The sequence below is a fragment of the Sorex araneus genome, chromosome 2 (genome assembly GCF_027595985.1).
Source record: "Sorex araneus isolate mSorAra2 chromosome 2, mSorAra2.pri, whole genome shotgun sequence".
In the NCBI taxonomy this organism is placed as follows: domain Eukaryota; kingdom Metazoa; phylum Chordata; class Mammalia; order Eulipotyphla; family Soricidae; genus Sorex; species Sorex araneus.
In genome coordinates this window covers 45,931,291-45,947,542 of record NC_073303.1, presented here as the reverse complement: position 1 = coordinate 45,947,542, position 16,252 = coordinate 45,931,291, and the positions used below count along the sequence as shown (strand labels likewise).

Genomic DNA, 16,252 nt, shown 5'->3' with positions numbered 1-16,252 from the left:
TCCCATAGAAGTCTATAAAACTGGAGTTATTACATTAATAAGCCCATACATAGTATAGAATGATCAAGTCACAAATCATGCTCACAGAACTAAACTAAAAGTTCCTCTGATTGTCTAATTGTGTTCCTTTCCGGGGGCTGCTGCTTGTTTGGGGCGAGGGGCACCCCCGACAATACCCAGGGGCTTCTCCTGGCTCTGCTCTCAGGGATCACTCCCGCACTCCTCGTGGTATTCAGGGAACAGTGCGGGATGTCAGGGTCAAACCCAGGTCGGTCATGTGCAATGCAAGCACCTTACCCACTGGATTATCTCTCTGGCCCAGCTCTTGGTTCTGTGGAATACGTGGGGTTCACTGAGGAGCATTCGTGGGGCAGGAATATGTTTCCCTGTCTGAATTTTACCAGTCACTAAAATGTTTCCCCCAAATATAGAACTTCCTGATGCCTCTGGGTGGCTAAACCTAGGGTTAAAATTCGTTAGGGAGCTCTCTGTTCTAAACCATCATTCATCTAGGAGAAAAATAAGTCTGTCTTTGAAGCACAAGTGTTTGTTTAGAGTCACCAGACCCATGAGCTATCTAAAGAGAAAATGAAAGGGTACCTGTGGATTTGGGGTCTGCTTTGTCTTTTACGTGCAGACCCCACATTCAGTGATGTTTCAGCTAATGTCTGTGCCTCCAACCTGATGACCACTGTTGTGTCTGGACAGTTCCTGGGACCCAGAGGCAGAAAGCATATCTCTTTCTGTGGGTCATACTTTTTAAAGATTAACAGGGAAGCACTGTGGTGCCACATGCACAAACCAAGATGGGAGCAGGGGTCACTTCCCAAAGGGAAGTAAAGGACACCAGCAATCTACAGTTAAGTACCCCTACCCTGTCCCAAAGCAGCAGGGAGTCTATCCTTGCTTCAAAATTTTGCAACAGCTTATAATCGTGTCCTCTCCTCACTCTCTCTCTCTCTCTCTCTCTCTCTCTCTCTCTCTCTCTCTCTCTCTTCTCTCTCTCTCTCTCTCTCTGCCTCAGGCAAACCCACATGGATAAATGTTGTCAAGTAAGACTCATGCCCTACTGCCATGAAGGTCTAAGGGGGCTCTGGCCAAGTCCCCTTCTCAATCCTTCTGTGGGGACTCCCTTAGTCTGACACAACCAAGCTCCCCATCCTAAGCCTGCCTCCGTTTAGGTTTCACAAACCCAGCTCACAGAGCGGCCAGGTACTCTCACAGCAGTGCTGAGATGACTTGAAAAGAAAGGTGGGTCTGACAAGCTCAGAGAGACACCTAATATATCAGACATGTGACACTCATCAAACATGTGGCTGTGTAGATCATGGGCTTGGGTCCAAATAGAAGAGTCAAGATTCTTGAACGTGAACAATAGGTGCACCCATCTCTCAAGTCAGCCTGAAGGCATCTGCCTAATTGTGCACTGGGTTCTATAGTCATTTGGTATCCTATTCCGAAAGTGGGGGAGAATCAACCTAGCCAGAAATTACAAAAGCTTGGCTGGCTTGAAAGCAGGTGGAGTCTAGCTGACACTCACCCACAATCCCTATTTATCAAGTGAATAAGTAACAATCCACTGTATCAGCAGCAATGATCATGGTACCTGTTGGATGCAAGACACTTTTCACTGTGTTTCCCCATCAGGATTCTGCTAGCACTTACCGCGGGATGTAAACTTGGGAGTTGGGGACGAGTTCCAAAGTTAACATTCCCTGGATAGAAAGAGCATAAACAATTACTGCCGTGTCCCGAAGCCCCTGTTAATTCTCCCACACCACAGGCCAGTTCCTGTGAGTGAAATATTTCTGTTCCATAACTAGACGCATTCTCAGTGTACACTTCTTTCTATTATGTTTCGTTGAACTTTCTCATGTACTCAATGAAAACACGATAGGTTTTTGAAAAGTAACGTATGGGTCATTTTTTGATAAATGATCTAAGTGTCAGGAATGTGAGAGTAAAATATTGTTGCTCCATAGCTAGATACATCCTCTGCCTGTACTTTTTTCTAACTGTTTTCACTGAAGCTTCTCATATGTGCAATGAAAACATTAGTCTTTTTTATAGATAATTTGTTTTTTAATAAATCATGATAAATCATACATACATAAATGGATCACTGTGACATCATTTTTCATCAGTCAATAAACACAAGGTCTCATCTCACCTGAGTTTATAAGAGACCATGTCCAAAACGAAGCTGATTATCATCAAGAGCTGAAAGCTTAAACTCTGATGACCCAGTGACTCACCTGTTTGCCCGCCAATCTTTTGACATGGAACTGTAAGAACTCTCAACAAACCATCTGCTTTATAAGAATAATGCTCCACTAGCTGAAAGAGAAAGTAGAAAGGTATGATAAATAATAGAGGCAAAAAATAGAGAAATTTGGGTCACTTTAGAACTAGGGATTACTAAAAATGACATTTTAATAGCTCTAATGTAATATCCCCTCCACACCAACAATTATTTTCCATTTGCTCTGTTTCACTTGGGGATGAATTTTAAAATATCTAACATACTACAATAGTAAGGGTACATTTTTTTGTTTTGTTTTTTCTTTTTGGATCACACCTAGCGATGCACAGGGGTTACTCCTGGCTCTGCACTCAGGAATTACCCCTGGCGGTGCTCAGAGGACCATATGGGATGCTGGGAATCGTACCCGGGTCGGCTGCATGCAAGGCAAACACCCTACCCACTGTGCTATTGCTCCAGCCCCAAGGGTACATTTTTTAAATCAGTATTTTATTCTGATGGTTGGGGTTGGTCATACTTTGTTGTCATTAACATACTTCTTGCTTTAATTTTGTGCAAATAATTTCCCAAAGGGCCCAACTCAAAAAATTAAATAAATATGTTTTATTGCTATCTAAATGTTTAAACCCAAAATATTATACCAAGTGATTATATTGAGATTATCTATGTACTCTCTTCAAAGTTCACGCCTCTAAATTGAAGGTTTTCTGTCAAACTAGCAAAAATATACTTTAAAGCAGGGGCCGGAGGGATAGTACAGTGAGTAGGGCACTTGCCTTACATGCAGCCTATCAGGGTTTGATCCTTGGCATTCCATATTGTTCCCCAAATACCACTGCAAATAATGAATAATTCCTGAGTGAAGAGCCAGGAGTAACCCCTGAGCATCACTGGGTGTGTCCCAAAAAGCTAAAACATAATCCTTTAAAGCAGGGATGAGGGAACTTTCTCTGTGAAGGGCTGTTTAGAAATTTATAACCTCGTCCATGGACCATACAATAAAGGCAGGTGGGAGTGGGCAGCTGGTGAAGCATCTCTGTCTGTCCTACCATGCACCAGAGCCAGAGCACAGCACATGAAGGCTTTACCCAGCCATGGGACAGAAGTTCCCACCCCTGCCAGTGGGAGAAACATTTGCTACAAGGACTAACACAACAGGCTTGGGAGCAGACACAGGGCATGGGTTTGCTGCCCCTGCTCCTAAGTTGGCACACTAGACTGCTGTGCCAACGACCAACACTCAGAACAGCAGCACTGGGTTCCTGAGTGAAGAGAAAGAGTATGGGGAATATTGTCTGCCTTAGAGGCAGGAGGAGGGTGGGAAAGGGGGGGTATACCCGGGATATGGGTGGTGGGGAATGTGCACTGGTGGAGGGATGGGTGTTTGATCATTGTGAGATTGTAACCCAAACATGAAAGCTTGTAACTATCTCACGGTGATTCAATAAAATTTTAAAAATAGGGTGCCAGGGTACCTAGGGTATCACCAGAAAGCCCACTAATCCCTGTCCAAGATGGAAGCTATTGCTGGCATTTCTGAGGCTCTTTGTTAGTAGAGAGATGGGAGCTTTTTGGGACACACCCATAACAAAAACTTCATTATGGCTAAAGACAAGGGCAGGCCAGAGGACTCAACCAACAGCTAAACATAATCTTGGGAAGGAACTTTCTAGCAATTTAGCTTGACAGTGACGGCAGAGGTTTAGAACCTGTGATAAGGGTGTTTAGCCAATGATAAGGACTGGTGCTGACAGTAGAAATGACATCTGTACCTATATATTCACTGCAGCACTGTTCACAACAGCCAAAATCTGGAAACAACCTGAGTGCCCTAGAACAGATCACTGGTTAAAGAAACTTTGATACATCTACACAATGGAATACTATGCAGCTGTTAGGAGAGATGAAGTCATAAAATTTGCTTATAAATGGATAAACATGGAGAGTATCATGCTAAGTGAAAGAAGTCAGAAAGAGAGGGAAAGACATAGAGGGACTGCACTTCATTTGTGGGATGTAGGTTAGCATCACATGAGGCTGACACCTGAGGACAGTAGATACAAGGGCCAGGGGGATTGTCCCATAGCTGAAAGATTGCTTCATGAGCAGAGGGGTGAAGGCAGATGGAATAGAGAAGGGATCACTGAGAAAATGATGGCTGGAGGAACCAGTTGGGAAGGGAGATGCATGCTGAAAGTAGATAATGGAACAAACATGATGACCTCTCAGTGTCTGTGTTGAAGCCATAATGCCCAAAAGTAGAGAGAGAGTATGGGGAATATTGTCTGCCATGGAGGCAGGGGGAGGGTGGGAAAGGGGGGGTATACCCGGGATATTGGTGGTGGGGAATGTGCACTGGTGGAGGGATGGGTGTTTGATCATTGTGAGATTGTAACCCAAACATGAAAGCTTGTAACCATCTCACAGTGATTCAATAAAAATTTTTTAAATTAAAAAAAGGACTGGTGCTGAGCCTGGCGCTGTGTGTGCTGGGCTGGAAGACTCGGGCCCCTTCGATACAGGACATCTGCAATTCTTATCCGAGTGAATGACTGTGCTGGGCAATTAATACTGGGAGGCCGCATGTCTCATTCTCACCTACCTCTGTTGGTTAAACGCTTCTGCAAATCAAGACTGCTCAAACCACGCACCCGGCAGTCAGTGAGATACATGCTACTGAGCCCTAAGCCAATGCAAGTGTGACGATGACGATTAATAATATCTGGTTCGGGCTAGAGAGATAGGACAGTGAGTAGAGCACTTGCCTTGCGTGTGACCTATCAGGATTTGATCCCTTCACCCCATATGGTACCCCAAGCTCACCAGAGTGATCCCTGAGCACAGAGCCAGAAGTGAACCCAGAGCACTTCCGGGTGTGGCCCAACTGCCCTCTGAAGGAAATCATACCCAGCATCTAGGGAAGAGACTGAGTACTGCGTAAGAAGCAGAATGCAGGAGCTGGAGTGAGTACTTTCACGTACAGCGCCTTCGCCTTGCACAGGTCAAACCTGGGCTCAATCCCCAGCATTCCGTATGCTCCCCTGAGCACCACCAGGAGTGATTCCTGAGTGCAGAGCCAGGAATGATCCCTGAGTTTTGCTGAGTGTGCTCCCCCACACCCAAAGAAGCAGGATGCAGGCGCTGGTGATGGCTCAAGAGGCAGAGAGCTTGATCTGGATGTGGGGGACCAGGTGTGAGCCTCAGCACTGAGGGGAGAAACCCTGAACTCAGAGCCAGGACCAACCCAGGAGGATGGCGAAGTATGGCCCCCACCAGTAATAATAACAAACTGAATACAGCAAGTGGAAGAAGGATTCCCCCTTCTCCACCATTTAAGTGATACATTTCGGCCAGGTACTTTCCCGGCAATTAACTTCATGGGAGCGATGATTACGAGCCTCACCCACCAAAGTTCAATTGGTTGTTGAGCTGACAGGGCTTGTCTCTGGAGCACCTGGATTACAGGGGGCTGCACAGATAGGGGGTACCCAGGGCTGCTGAGTACCAGCCACTGCCCTCCTCTTCAGCTCATCAGCTCACAGCAATGTTAGAACTGCAAAGTTGATGCCCCCTGTCTGGCTGGCTGGGTTCAATCCCTGGTACCCCATATGGTCCCTAGAACCCTGCCAGGAGTGACCCCTGATTGCATCACCAGGTATGGCCCAAGGGCCCCAAAATTTAAAAATATATTTATTATACACACAGACACACAGACACATGGATACACAGACACAGACACAGACATAGGTGCACACGTGCATGTGCACACGCGCGCGCGCGCGCACACACACACACACACACACACACACACACACACACACACACACACATCTTCTCCAGCAGAGTTGAACAGCCTAGGAGAAACAAAGCCCTGAGAATAGTGTGGGAAGACATTTGGGCCACGATTTCCACCCAGTCTCATCCTGCAGTGAGAACAGCACCCAGCAATGCTTCTTCAACTTGGCTTCTCAGCTCAAAGGAGTGTCATCAACCTTGTCCACGCCACCTTTGCCAGACACCCAGGCCTCACTCCTGGGACCAGCTGCTCTAGGCTCAATTCAGGATGGGGTGGTAGTAGCTTTGGTGCAATTAAGGGGAGCACTTCCAGTTGTTCACTTGAAGAAGGCAGACTGGGGGCACTGACTGTGAGGCACTTTTCTGTAAAGGAAGAAGTAAGCCCGATAGATTGGGGACCTGTGTCCTGGAGAGCCTGTTCCTCTCACAAGAACACAGCTACCTGCTCCACCTTCGACTCTGGGAATGAGCATGGGGACCTGAAAGAGGAAGTGCAGTTTTACCCCTGACCAGCTGTTGTGAGGGGCTCCATGTTAGCTGTATTCATTATATATTTTAAATATCCCTGCAAGTTCCTGGGATCTTCCTGGGAACTTTCCCAGCACCATAAATCCTGCCCCAAACCTTGGACTCACAGAAGACTAAGAAATTATGAGGCAACACTTGGGCATATGGTGGAGTATATAATCCAAAAGGTCTTAAATAAACAGACGATCCCCACCAGTCTAAGTGTGGATGAAAGAGATTCATCTTATCTTAACAACACAAATGGACCTTAAATTGGCAAGACTCTCTGGGAAAGAAATGAGAATCCTCTGAGACTTTGATAAGAAACACAGACCCAGTTTTTCTTTAAAAACCCTACAAAAATGGAGCCACTCTTAGTCTAATACTGAGTTCTTCCCTGTTGGGAGAGTGTTTCTCTACTTTCCAATAAATTTTTCTATTTCCAACTCTGAGTCTGAGCATCTCTATCACACAACACATTCACTCTTAAAAATGTTGAAGAACCAGAGAACTGCGACTGTGCGCAGAGAACCCCACTCACTGTGGGTGAACAGAGACCCACGGTCATCACGGACAAACACAGAGCCCGGCCCTTGCCGTGGGTGGACACAGACCCCTGCCTTCACCATGGATGGGCAGCGAGACCCTCCTTCACCATTCCCGAATCCGTCCCGGAAGTGTTTCTCATCAGTCACCCGGGGCCAGTACCTGCCAGAGCGTGTCGAACTTCTTGCCGGCAGGGATGGAGAGCTTCCCCGTCTTGTCCTTGTCGATACGGTAGTGCAGGACCTTCCCCTCGTGCAGCAGGCACAGGGCGTAGGAGCCGCTGCTGTCCCTGGCCCTGATCCTGGTCAGAGAGCAGACAGTGGGGGTCACTGTGTGCAGGAGTGTCAGAGCAGTGCCGGGGGGAGGTACAGCTGCACTGGGTATAGCTCCAGCCAGGGGTTGAACGCAGGGTGGAGGACCCTGCCCCCTTCTTGGGGACAAGGACCTGCTGTAAGGGCCACAGCTGAGACTTGACTCACGGGACCCTCTTCTGCTGCTGAAGCTGTTAGCTCTGGAGCACCTGGGGCCCTGGAGCTGGGCTGACACTCCGACACCTCTTCCTCTCTCCTCTCTGTGCCCTGGGCTCTGTGGGGCCCCATCCCAGGCACTGCAGCCCCACTGTCGACCCTGCACACAATGGGGTGTTGGGTGAGGGTTTCCCTAGGACCCTGGGAACCACATGAAGACTTGCAGCCTCAGGGCCTCCCTGTTGCCTCCCAGGGAGGGGAGGGCAAGTCAGACTGGCCCTCACCTACTGTCTCAGAGGCTGGAGAGACAGGGTAGTGGGTATGGTGCTTGGCTTGCACACAGCAAACCTGGGTGCGAATCCTGACATCTAGCAGAAGTCAGCCTTGAGCACAGAGCCAACAGCAATGCCTGAGCACTGCCGGCTATGTCCCCTTACAACAATAACAACAAAAAATGAAAACCATAAAGAGAAGATACAGAGAAAAGTAAAATATAGATAACACTAAAATGTTTTATAGAGGGGTGACCTGAGTTTGCATTGTTTGCTTGTTTGGGGGCTACACCAAGCTGTGCTCAGGGCTTACTCCTGGCTCTGCACTCCAGGATCACTCCTGACAGTGCTCAGAATACCATGTGGGGTACTGGGAACAGATTCCCAGCTCAGATGCATTCAAGGCACGTGCCCTAACCCCTGTACTACCACCCATCTAGAGTCTGTTTTAAGGAAGTTGTTTCATAACATGGGACTGCTTTGGCTGTTTCAGAAGCATTAGAAGCAAAATAATAATAATAATAGTGATAATAATAATAATAAAAATAAAGTAGAAGGCTTTGGAAGTATGAGGAACAATACAAATTCTCAATACCAAGCATTAAGTACTTCCATATACACAAAACACAGATGTCCTCGTGAGGATGATGTCACAAGGTCACACCTCAGTATCTTTTCACATCGATAATCTTCACATCTGTAGATGCATCCTTCGCATGTACACTCTCAGGGCCAGATAGGCAATAAAGGGTAACTGAGCTTGATTTTTTGGATTCATATCTAGCTACTTTGTATAATCACAAAATAAAAAGAGTGCATGCTCTCTATCCACGTGTGTTTGGTGGTTAGGCCATCTTCCCACCCCAGATGGCTGACAGTGATGGATGAAAGAAGGTAAAAAACAGGAGCCAGGCTGGTTGGCAATCAGTTGCCATTTATTCCTCCTCCGCCTCTTTCCAGTCTCACGCACTGCCCATCTCCTTCTCTGCCCACTCCCACAACCTACTTATTCTCCCACTCCAAGGGTTGGGGGTAGCAACTACACACAGGTAAGACAGCACAACCAACAGACGTAAAGGCCCTTCCTTCTGGGGAAGCTCTTCTAAGATAAGACAAAGATCTCATGCAGCCAGGAGGTCTGTTCAAGGGCCAAGTACCAGAGAGTGTGTTTCTTCTTTCCTTAGTCCAACAACCATTTAAACATTCATCTTAATTTACTTCTTAATATTGGTCATTTTGTATGGACACAGCAAAAGATATATCAAGCTTATAGGGTAGCTCTCCTGAGGACATCTCACTATAGATCTCAGACTACAGTGCTCAGGCTAGGTCAGTCTTTCCTAACCCTAGCAGGGTCCTAATACAGTTGTTACTCTTTGGATCATGACAGAATTTGTTCATGACCACGCTCTTCACTTTATCACTGTCATCCCGTTGACCATCAATTTGCTTGCGCGGGTGCTAGTAACATCTCCATTTATCCTACTCCTGAGATTTTAGAGCCTCTCTTTACTTGTTCTTCCCAGTGGTGCTGTATTGGAGGCTCTTTCAGGGTAAGGGGAATGAGACCCATTGTTACTGTATTTGGCGTATCGAATATGCCACGGAGAACTTGCCAGGCTCTGCCGTGTGGGGCAGGATGCTCTCGGTACCTTGCCACATTCTCCAAGAGAAAGCAGCAAATGTGGCCACACACTTCTGGGAGCTTTGTTTTATAGTCTCTGGATCTTGGCTGTTGATGGGATTGCATGGCACTGGGGGCAGTTTGTAGGTGTGGCTGCCAAGCTACTGGGAAAATGGGGGATCTGGGTAGAGGCCCAGTCCTGGTCCAAGCAGGCTTGGAGATCTCAGTCCCGGGTCCCTCACACCTGGGTTCCTCTGCTGGTTCCTTCATGCGTGAGGCTCATCCGAATGTGTGGAGAGTGGCCTTGAACATGGCTGTGGCTGGATTCTGCAGGTCCTCGGCTGCCAGGGCTCTGCTCAGGGCAGGGAGAGAAACTCAACTTATAGTTAAGTATTATGGAGCTTGGCCTGGCCCATTTTGATGCTAGGGTAGCTCACAGCTTGCCCTGGGTCCATTCAGTCCCTAGTTGAGACCCTGCTTTTGAGGTGCTAGGAAGGAACTAAGGGCAACTGAGGCTTAAGTCAAGAAAACAAATGCCCAGGAGTGAATATTATTCAGAGTCAATTAACTCCCAAGTTACAAAAGCATGGCATTAACTGTCTTCCTATGTCTATACAAAAAGGACATTGCTCTGAAGTAAATTATGCAAAGAACATAAGGGAAAGAGAAAAGCAATAATTCACTTACAAATACAAAATCAGATTTCTGAGAATTTGACTTTACAAGTCACTGCTTAGGGGAAATGAGTGATTAACAGACAAGGGAAGTAGAACAAAGGAGAAGTTAAAGATGAATACTGAAACGGAAGTGCTTCAGGAGCACTGTGATGGATGTTACTCAGTAAATCTAAACTCCTTGTCATGGAGGAGAAGGGTCAGAGGAGAACCGGCAAACCAATGTTAAACCTAAAATGTTTAGAACTATAATCCAACACTCCTTCATTCCTTTTTGTTTTATGCTTTTGGGGTCACACCTGAAGTATTACTTTTGGCTCTGCACTCAGGAATTATCCCTGGCATTGCCTGGGGGGGACCATATGGAATGTCGGGGATGGACCCTGGGTGGGCTGTGTGCAAGGCGAATGCACTACTCACTGTGCTATCACTCTGGGCCCATAGCTCCCTCATTGCACCCTGAATGCTGATCAACTTTTCCTTGTTTGTTCCAGAAGATCACAAACTGCCCAGTAGGGTGATGCCAACGCCTCAGGAGAAACGCAAAATGCAAACTGAGATCACCACAGAAACACCATTAACAAGACTTCAGAATAGATTTTCTTTTTAGCCATCTCCCCTTTAAACCATTGCATTTCCTTATTCAGGTACTCTGAGTACCAGATATAAGTAATACCACCCTTTGTCCTTTTTATTCTGCTTACTTCATTTAACATGATATCTTCTAGTTAAGGAATGATGGAACTGAATATCCAAACCACAGAGTCAACAACACTGAAATCAGGAGACCCAAATTTTACAACCAAAAGTAAAATTTCGCCTGTCAAGAGAGCAGGCTGAAGGTGGGGTGTGGTCAGGAGAGGGAAGCTGGGGACACTGGTGGAGGGAAGTTGACACGGTGGTGGGATCAGTGATGGAACATTGCATGTCAAAAATCCACCTATGAATAACTTTGTAACTCATAGTGCTTAAATAAAATAAAATTTGGAGGACAAAAGAACACAATTTTTGTTTGTTTGTTATTTAGGTCCCACCCACCTGTGTTCAGAGTTTACTCCTGACTCATTTGCTCAGGGATCGCTCCTGCAAGTGCTCAGAGGACCATATGTGGTGCCGAGGACATAACCCAGCTCAGCCATATGCAAGCAAGCACATCACCTGCTACTTCACTGCCCCCAGAATACAAACCTTAAAAGGACTGACAGCAAACCCCGTGAAGCTGAGAGTACACAGCATGTCCTTGCCCGCTGCTGGTGGGCATGTGAGTTGGCACCACTACTTTGAAATGTAATTTGGTTTGTTCGCAGAAATGGAACCTGTTCAACCATGAGTCAGCAATTCAGTTCCAGGTTCCCCAAAACCCTGCCCTCTGCACAGAACTAGGAAAACTGCAGAAACTCTGTCTGCACACCCTGCAAGTAAGCCAAATGCTTGCAGACAGCAGAGCAAGTACATCAAGTAAAGGGGCTTCATTCACACGATGGAACCTCACGGAGCCCTGAAATGAACCAACTGCCATGAACACAGAGGGTACCAGGAACACAAAGTGGCATCACAATTGCACTTGCACAAAGTTCCCAATGAAGCGGAAGCCAGTGCTAGTGTTTAGACAGACACCCCAGAGGCCCTAGGGCAAGAGTAAAGAAAAGGCCGAATGTGGGTGCCTTGGGCACAGGACGCCGGAAGCGGGTCTCCCAGGAGGGGCTGTCCTTCCTCCTGGCCCGTTTCTGCTCTCACTCCAGTGGTATCTGCTCTAGAATTGCTTGCTCTGCTGCACACAGAGAATGGCACTCTCTCCTTTCCAAAGATGGCCTGGAAAGGTCTAAGGCTGAGCTTTTTAAATTATGGGCTGTAATCTTATATGGAGTCTCCTAATTTAAAAATATCTGGAGTGATAGCACAGCAGGTAGGGCATTTGCCTTCCACATGGCCAACCTGGGTTTGATTCCTCCATCCCTTTCAGAGAGTATCCCGCACGTACCGTACGGCAGAGCCTGGCAAGCTACCCGTGGCATGTTTAATATGCCAAAAACAGTAACACCAAGTCTCACAATGGAGATGTTACTGGTGCCCACTCGAGCAAATTGATGAACAACGGGATGACAGTGCTACAGCCAGTACTACCCATCTTGCCATCACATCTCCAAAAGAACATGATATCACCAAATCTGCCCAGTAGATGGGTCTGGGCTGAGAACTCTGGGTCTTCTTGGAATGAGGGGGAGCAGAGTCTCGTTTTAGCCTGGAGCAGCCGTCTACAGCCATATCAAACACTCTCCGACATAGAAATGATCCAGCTCTACAACTGCTAGGCCACCAAACTGTTCCAGATCTATAGCTCCTGGACACTCCATGTTTCACAGTGCAGTCAGCCCAGTAGGGTCACAGCACACCTGATGGGAAAGTGGCAGGGGTCACCCCACTCAATAAGCCTAAACAACGGCACGGAAGGCTCGCCTCGCACTACCTGGAACAGTAGGTCCTCACACAATGACTTTAGTTGACATCATTGTGAGACATAACCGTTCTCACAAATTAACTATTATTGAATTATTGATTTAAAATTTGACAGTTCCATTTGCCTTTGCTTTGTAACAAACAATATGAAGTGAATTTAAGTATGCCTGCAAGAGGGTGTGCTGGGGTAATGGGTGGGAAAGGGGGCACACTGGTGGAAGAAAGGGGACACTGGAGGTCAGAATAGCACTGGAACATTTGATGCCTAGAACAACTATGTTATGAACAATTTGGTGAATCACAATGCTATAATAAAAATTTTGGAAATTATTTTAAAATCAATTTATGATTTATTATCAGTAAATATTTAATGTTATGCCCACTATTTGGACTGGAGCAATAGCACAGAGGGTAGGGCATTTGCCTTGCATGTGGTCAACCCTGATTCGATTCCTCCGTCCCTCTCAAAGAGCCTGGCAATCTACTGAGAGTATCCCGCCCACACAGCAGAGCCTGGCAAGATACCCGTAGTGTATTCGATATGCCAAAAATAGTAACAAGTCTCACAATGGAGATGTTACTGGTGCCCACTCGAGCAAATCGATGAGCAATGGGACTATAGTGCTACAGTGTTACAGCGCCCACTATTTAATGTATGTAACTATATACCCGAGATTATATGGAAATTTCTCAGTGAAGAGGGCTTGCAAGTGGAAAAAGTTTAAGAATCCCTGCTCTGATTTAATAAGAGTTCTTGAAGAAGGAACAGTAATATTTGAAGAAAAAAAAGTTTTGCATGTTTTAGAAATAGCTATGTATTTTCCAGAAAGAACTGTGTATTTTCCATGGTTGTAAGCAGCAGATATGTAATCATCTCTTGTTTACCTTTCTACTCATCATTTTCTTCATCTTCATAGCAATTCAGATAAAACATACATTGTCCCCATTTATTGTTGAGTAAAACAAAGGAAATGAACTAAGTTGTTCAAGTAAGAGTTATTAAGTGGCTGGGCTTCTTGGCTCAGTCACTTGAGTTTCTATGTGAAAGCTGTGTTAGGGTTAACTCCTCACTCAGTCAAATCACCTAGTACTTGGGATGCAAAGCACGTCCAACTGCATACGTGATTCAGACTCTGATGAACCATGAGAATATCAAACTCTTGTTCATCTAGTTTAGGTAGATCACAGGCCATAGGTCAGTTCCTAGACTAACAGCAACAGTATCAACAAGTGTGGAAACCTATTACAAATGTGTGTTTGTAAGTCAAAGTGAGTTAAAAGATCGAAAGTGAGTGGCAACCAGTGCACTGACCAGCCCAGGTGACCCACTGCTTACGTCAACTACACAAGAGGGTGTACTAGTCCCATGGAACTCCAGAAAGGTACTGCATGCATTCTTCATTGTTTCTCCTAATTTACATTTATTCTTTGCTCCCAGGAACACAAGTGTGCATTCTTTGCAGCTACCTCTAAAAACATACCACACTGCAGAAACATCTTTCATAAGGAGTTTCCATAATGTAGTTATCACATCTGCCTCACACATCTTTCACGGCAACCTTATACCAAGTTGCACGTATATCCAAAAAAGATTGCTAGCACCTATTTCCAAAGCAAAGTTTATATTTGTTACCCAGTCCCCCTGGTGGGAGAGGGGTGAAGGTAAGGGTAAGGTGTTAGTGAAAGGGAAAATCTGAATACTCAAGGGTGGGATATAAGCCATCTCAGCTCCTCACACACCTCTGCAGACGGCATGGTGCATGCTTTGCTGGACCATCAATTCACATCGACCCTTGTTTCATCTTCAGAGCCCCACAACCAAGTGGCATACATGAGGGTGTGTGTGTCTGTGTCTGTGGAAAGGAGGATGAGGATGATGTGGGGTGTGCATCTACGATGGAAAAAGACATGGAGGGGCAGGGAATTGAGGAGAGGGGAGAGGGAATTAGAAGCAGAAGGAGAGCAGAGGAGATGAAAAGAAAGGAAGAAACTGAGTCATGCCATATCCACCTGGAAAGGTTAATAGCAAAGGAATGCCTCAAAGATCCAAGAGTTGATTTCCTTGGAAGGGATAAGGGACTTTCAGACGCAGAAACCAGAGTCTGCCACACAGGGATTGATTTTCCTTGGAGGCTGGGTAGGTGGCTGACCACTGTGGTTTCTAATGGTCCGAGTCACTTTGACTCAGAGGGTCTCGCACTGTCCGGCCCCTGCAGGCCACCCAGGGGGTGATTCTACTGATGTGCTCAAGAGCTGTGGTGGGAAAGGGGTGTGCCGAGCTATCCCAGCCCTCACATACAGCAACCACAGGCCAGAGCAGGTGCTGAGGCCACCCCTACCTACCCTAGGGGATGGGCCACTCTGTGGCCACAGAGTGAGGTCCACAGGCCACAGCTCCCAGCCCCTTCTTGTCTGCCCCAGTCCTGTGTCTCTCAGAACATCAAACTCAGACTCTCTGGGCTCCCCCGCCTTGGTTTCTCAGCTGCCCCTCCCAGCCAGCACAATTCGGCTGCTGCATAGGCAACATTTGTTCTTGGTTGCCGCAAACCGCCATGTCTGACCTAACACCTGCCTCTTCCCTACAGAAGCCTCCGCTGCCATTCCCCCCACTCTTCACACTCTGTGTGACTGGCTGAAAGGTCAGGACCTCAGGACTGAAAGTCTCGCTGATGTCCCTGGCCCACGAACTGGCCCAGGAGTCCAGCAGGGCAGCACGACCACTACCCGGACTCCTCCAGGCCCTCGGAGGAGCTGCTCTCCCCTGGTGCTTCTCTTCAGTTCCTTCATTTTCATCCCTAAAGTCAGCACCATGGTTGACTGGTGGTCTTCCATCCTCTCCCCTAAAATTGGTCACCTCCCATCCTATAGTGGTGGCATCTGTAGTCTGATTTACCTAAGACATCACTGCTGACCCCCTCAACTTTTCAACACCCCCAAGGTGACAATCCATTGCATCTTCTGTCCCCGTGGGGGACTTCCTGCCTGGTTCACCCCTCACCTTTGTGCAACCACATCCCGGGGATTCTGATCTTGTCCCCAACACTTTTGTGGACATTGTGCTGCCTGCCTGATTTTCTTCTCCTTCGATGCTGACTCTTCTTACTGGTCAGAGTTTCAGCTAGAGGGCCCTTCCCTAGAAATATTCCTTCCCATGAGACACTTTTCTGAACTCATGGCGTTCAGATCCAGGAAGCTGACAGTAAGTAACTAGAGAGAAAGAATCCAAACAAAGAGTAGTCCAGAGTCATGAAAATTGTAAGGGACAATGTGAGGGAGGGGCATGCTGTGCTGCTTCCTTGCCTGAAAGCACGAGCAGAGGCTCATCTCTGCCACATCTCCTCACTCCTGCTACCACCCTGGCACATTGTAGCAGAATGCACACATATTGTGTTGAACAACTCTTTATAACTTCTTTTTAAGTGACAAATATTTCAAGTCCAGAAGTAGCAACAGTGAAAACAGTCCTGGGCCCTTATTAATGCATTAACTACAACCAATAGGAAATAGCAGCTTTTTAAAAAAAATTTTATTAGAGAATCACTGTGATGTACAGTCACAAACTTATGAACTTTTGTGTTTGCATTTCACTCATACAGTGATCGTTTACCCATCCCTCCACCAGTGCCCCTTCACCTCCACCAATGAAC

At 46.7% G+C, this 16,252-nt stretch overlaps 1 protein-coding gene across 1 annotated transcript in view; it reads right to left on the bottom strand.

Moving 5' to 3' along the window:
* SYK (spleen associated tyrosine kinase) overlaps positions 1-16,252 on the bottom strand; it is an 81,473-nt gene that overhangs the window by 20,560 nt on the left and 44,661 nt on the right. The window contains exons 4-6 of the mRNA XM_055127509.1: positions 7,274-7,412; positions 2,256-2,337; positions 1,666-1,715 (exon numbers count right to left, since the gene is read on the bottom strand). Of these exons, the coding sequence (XP_054983484.1) occupies positions 1,666-1,715; positions 2,256-2,337; positions 7,274-7,412 (271 nt within the window). The remainder of the gene's footprint in view (positions 1-1,665; positions 1,716-2,255; positions 2,338-7,273; positions 7,413-16,252) is intronic.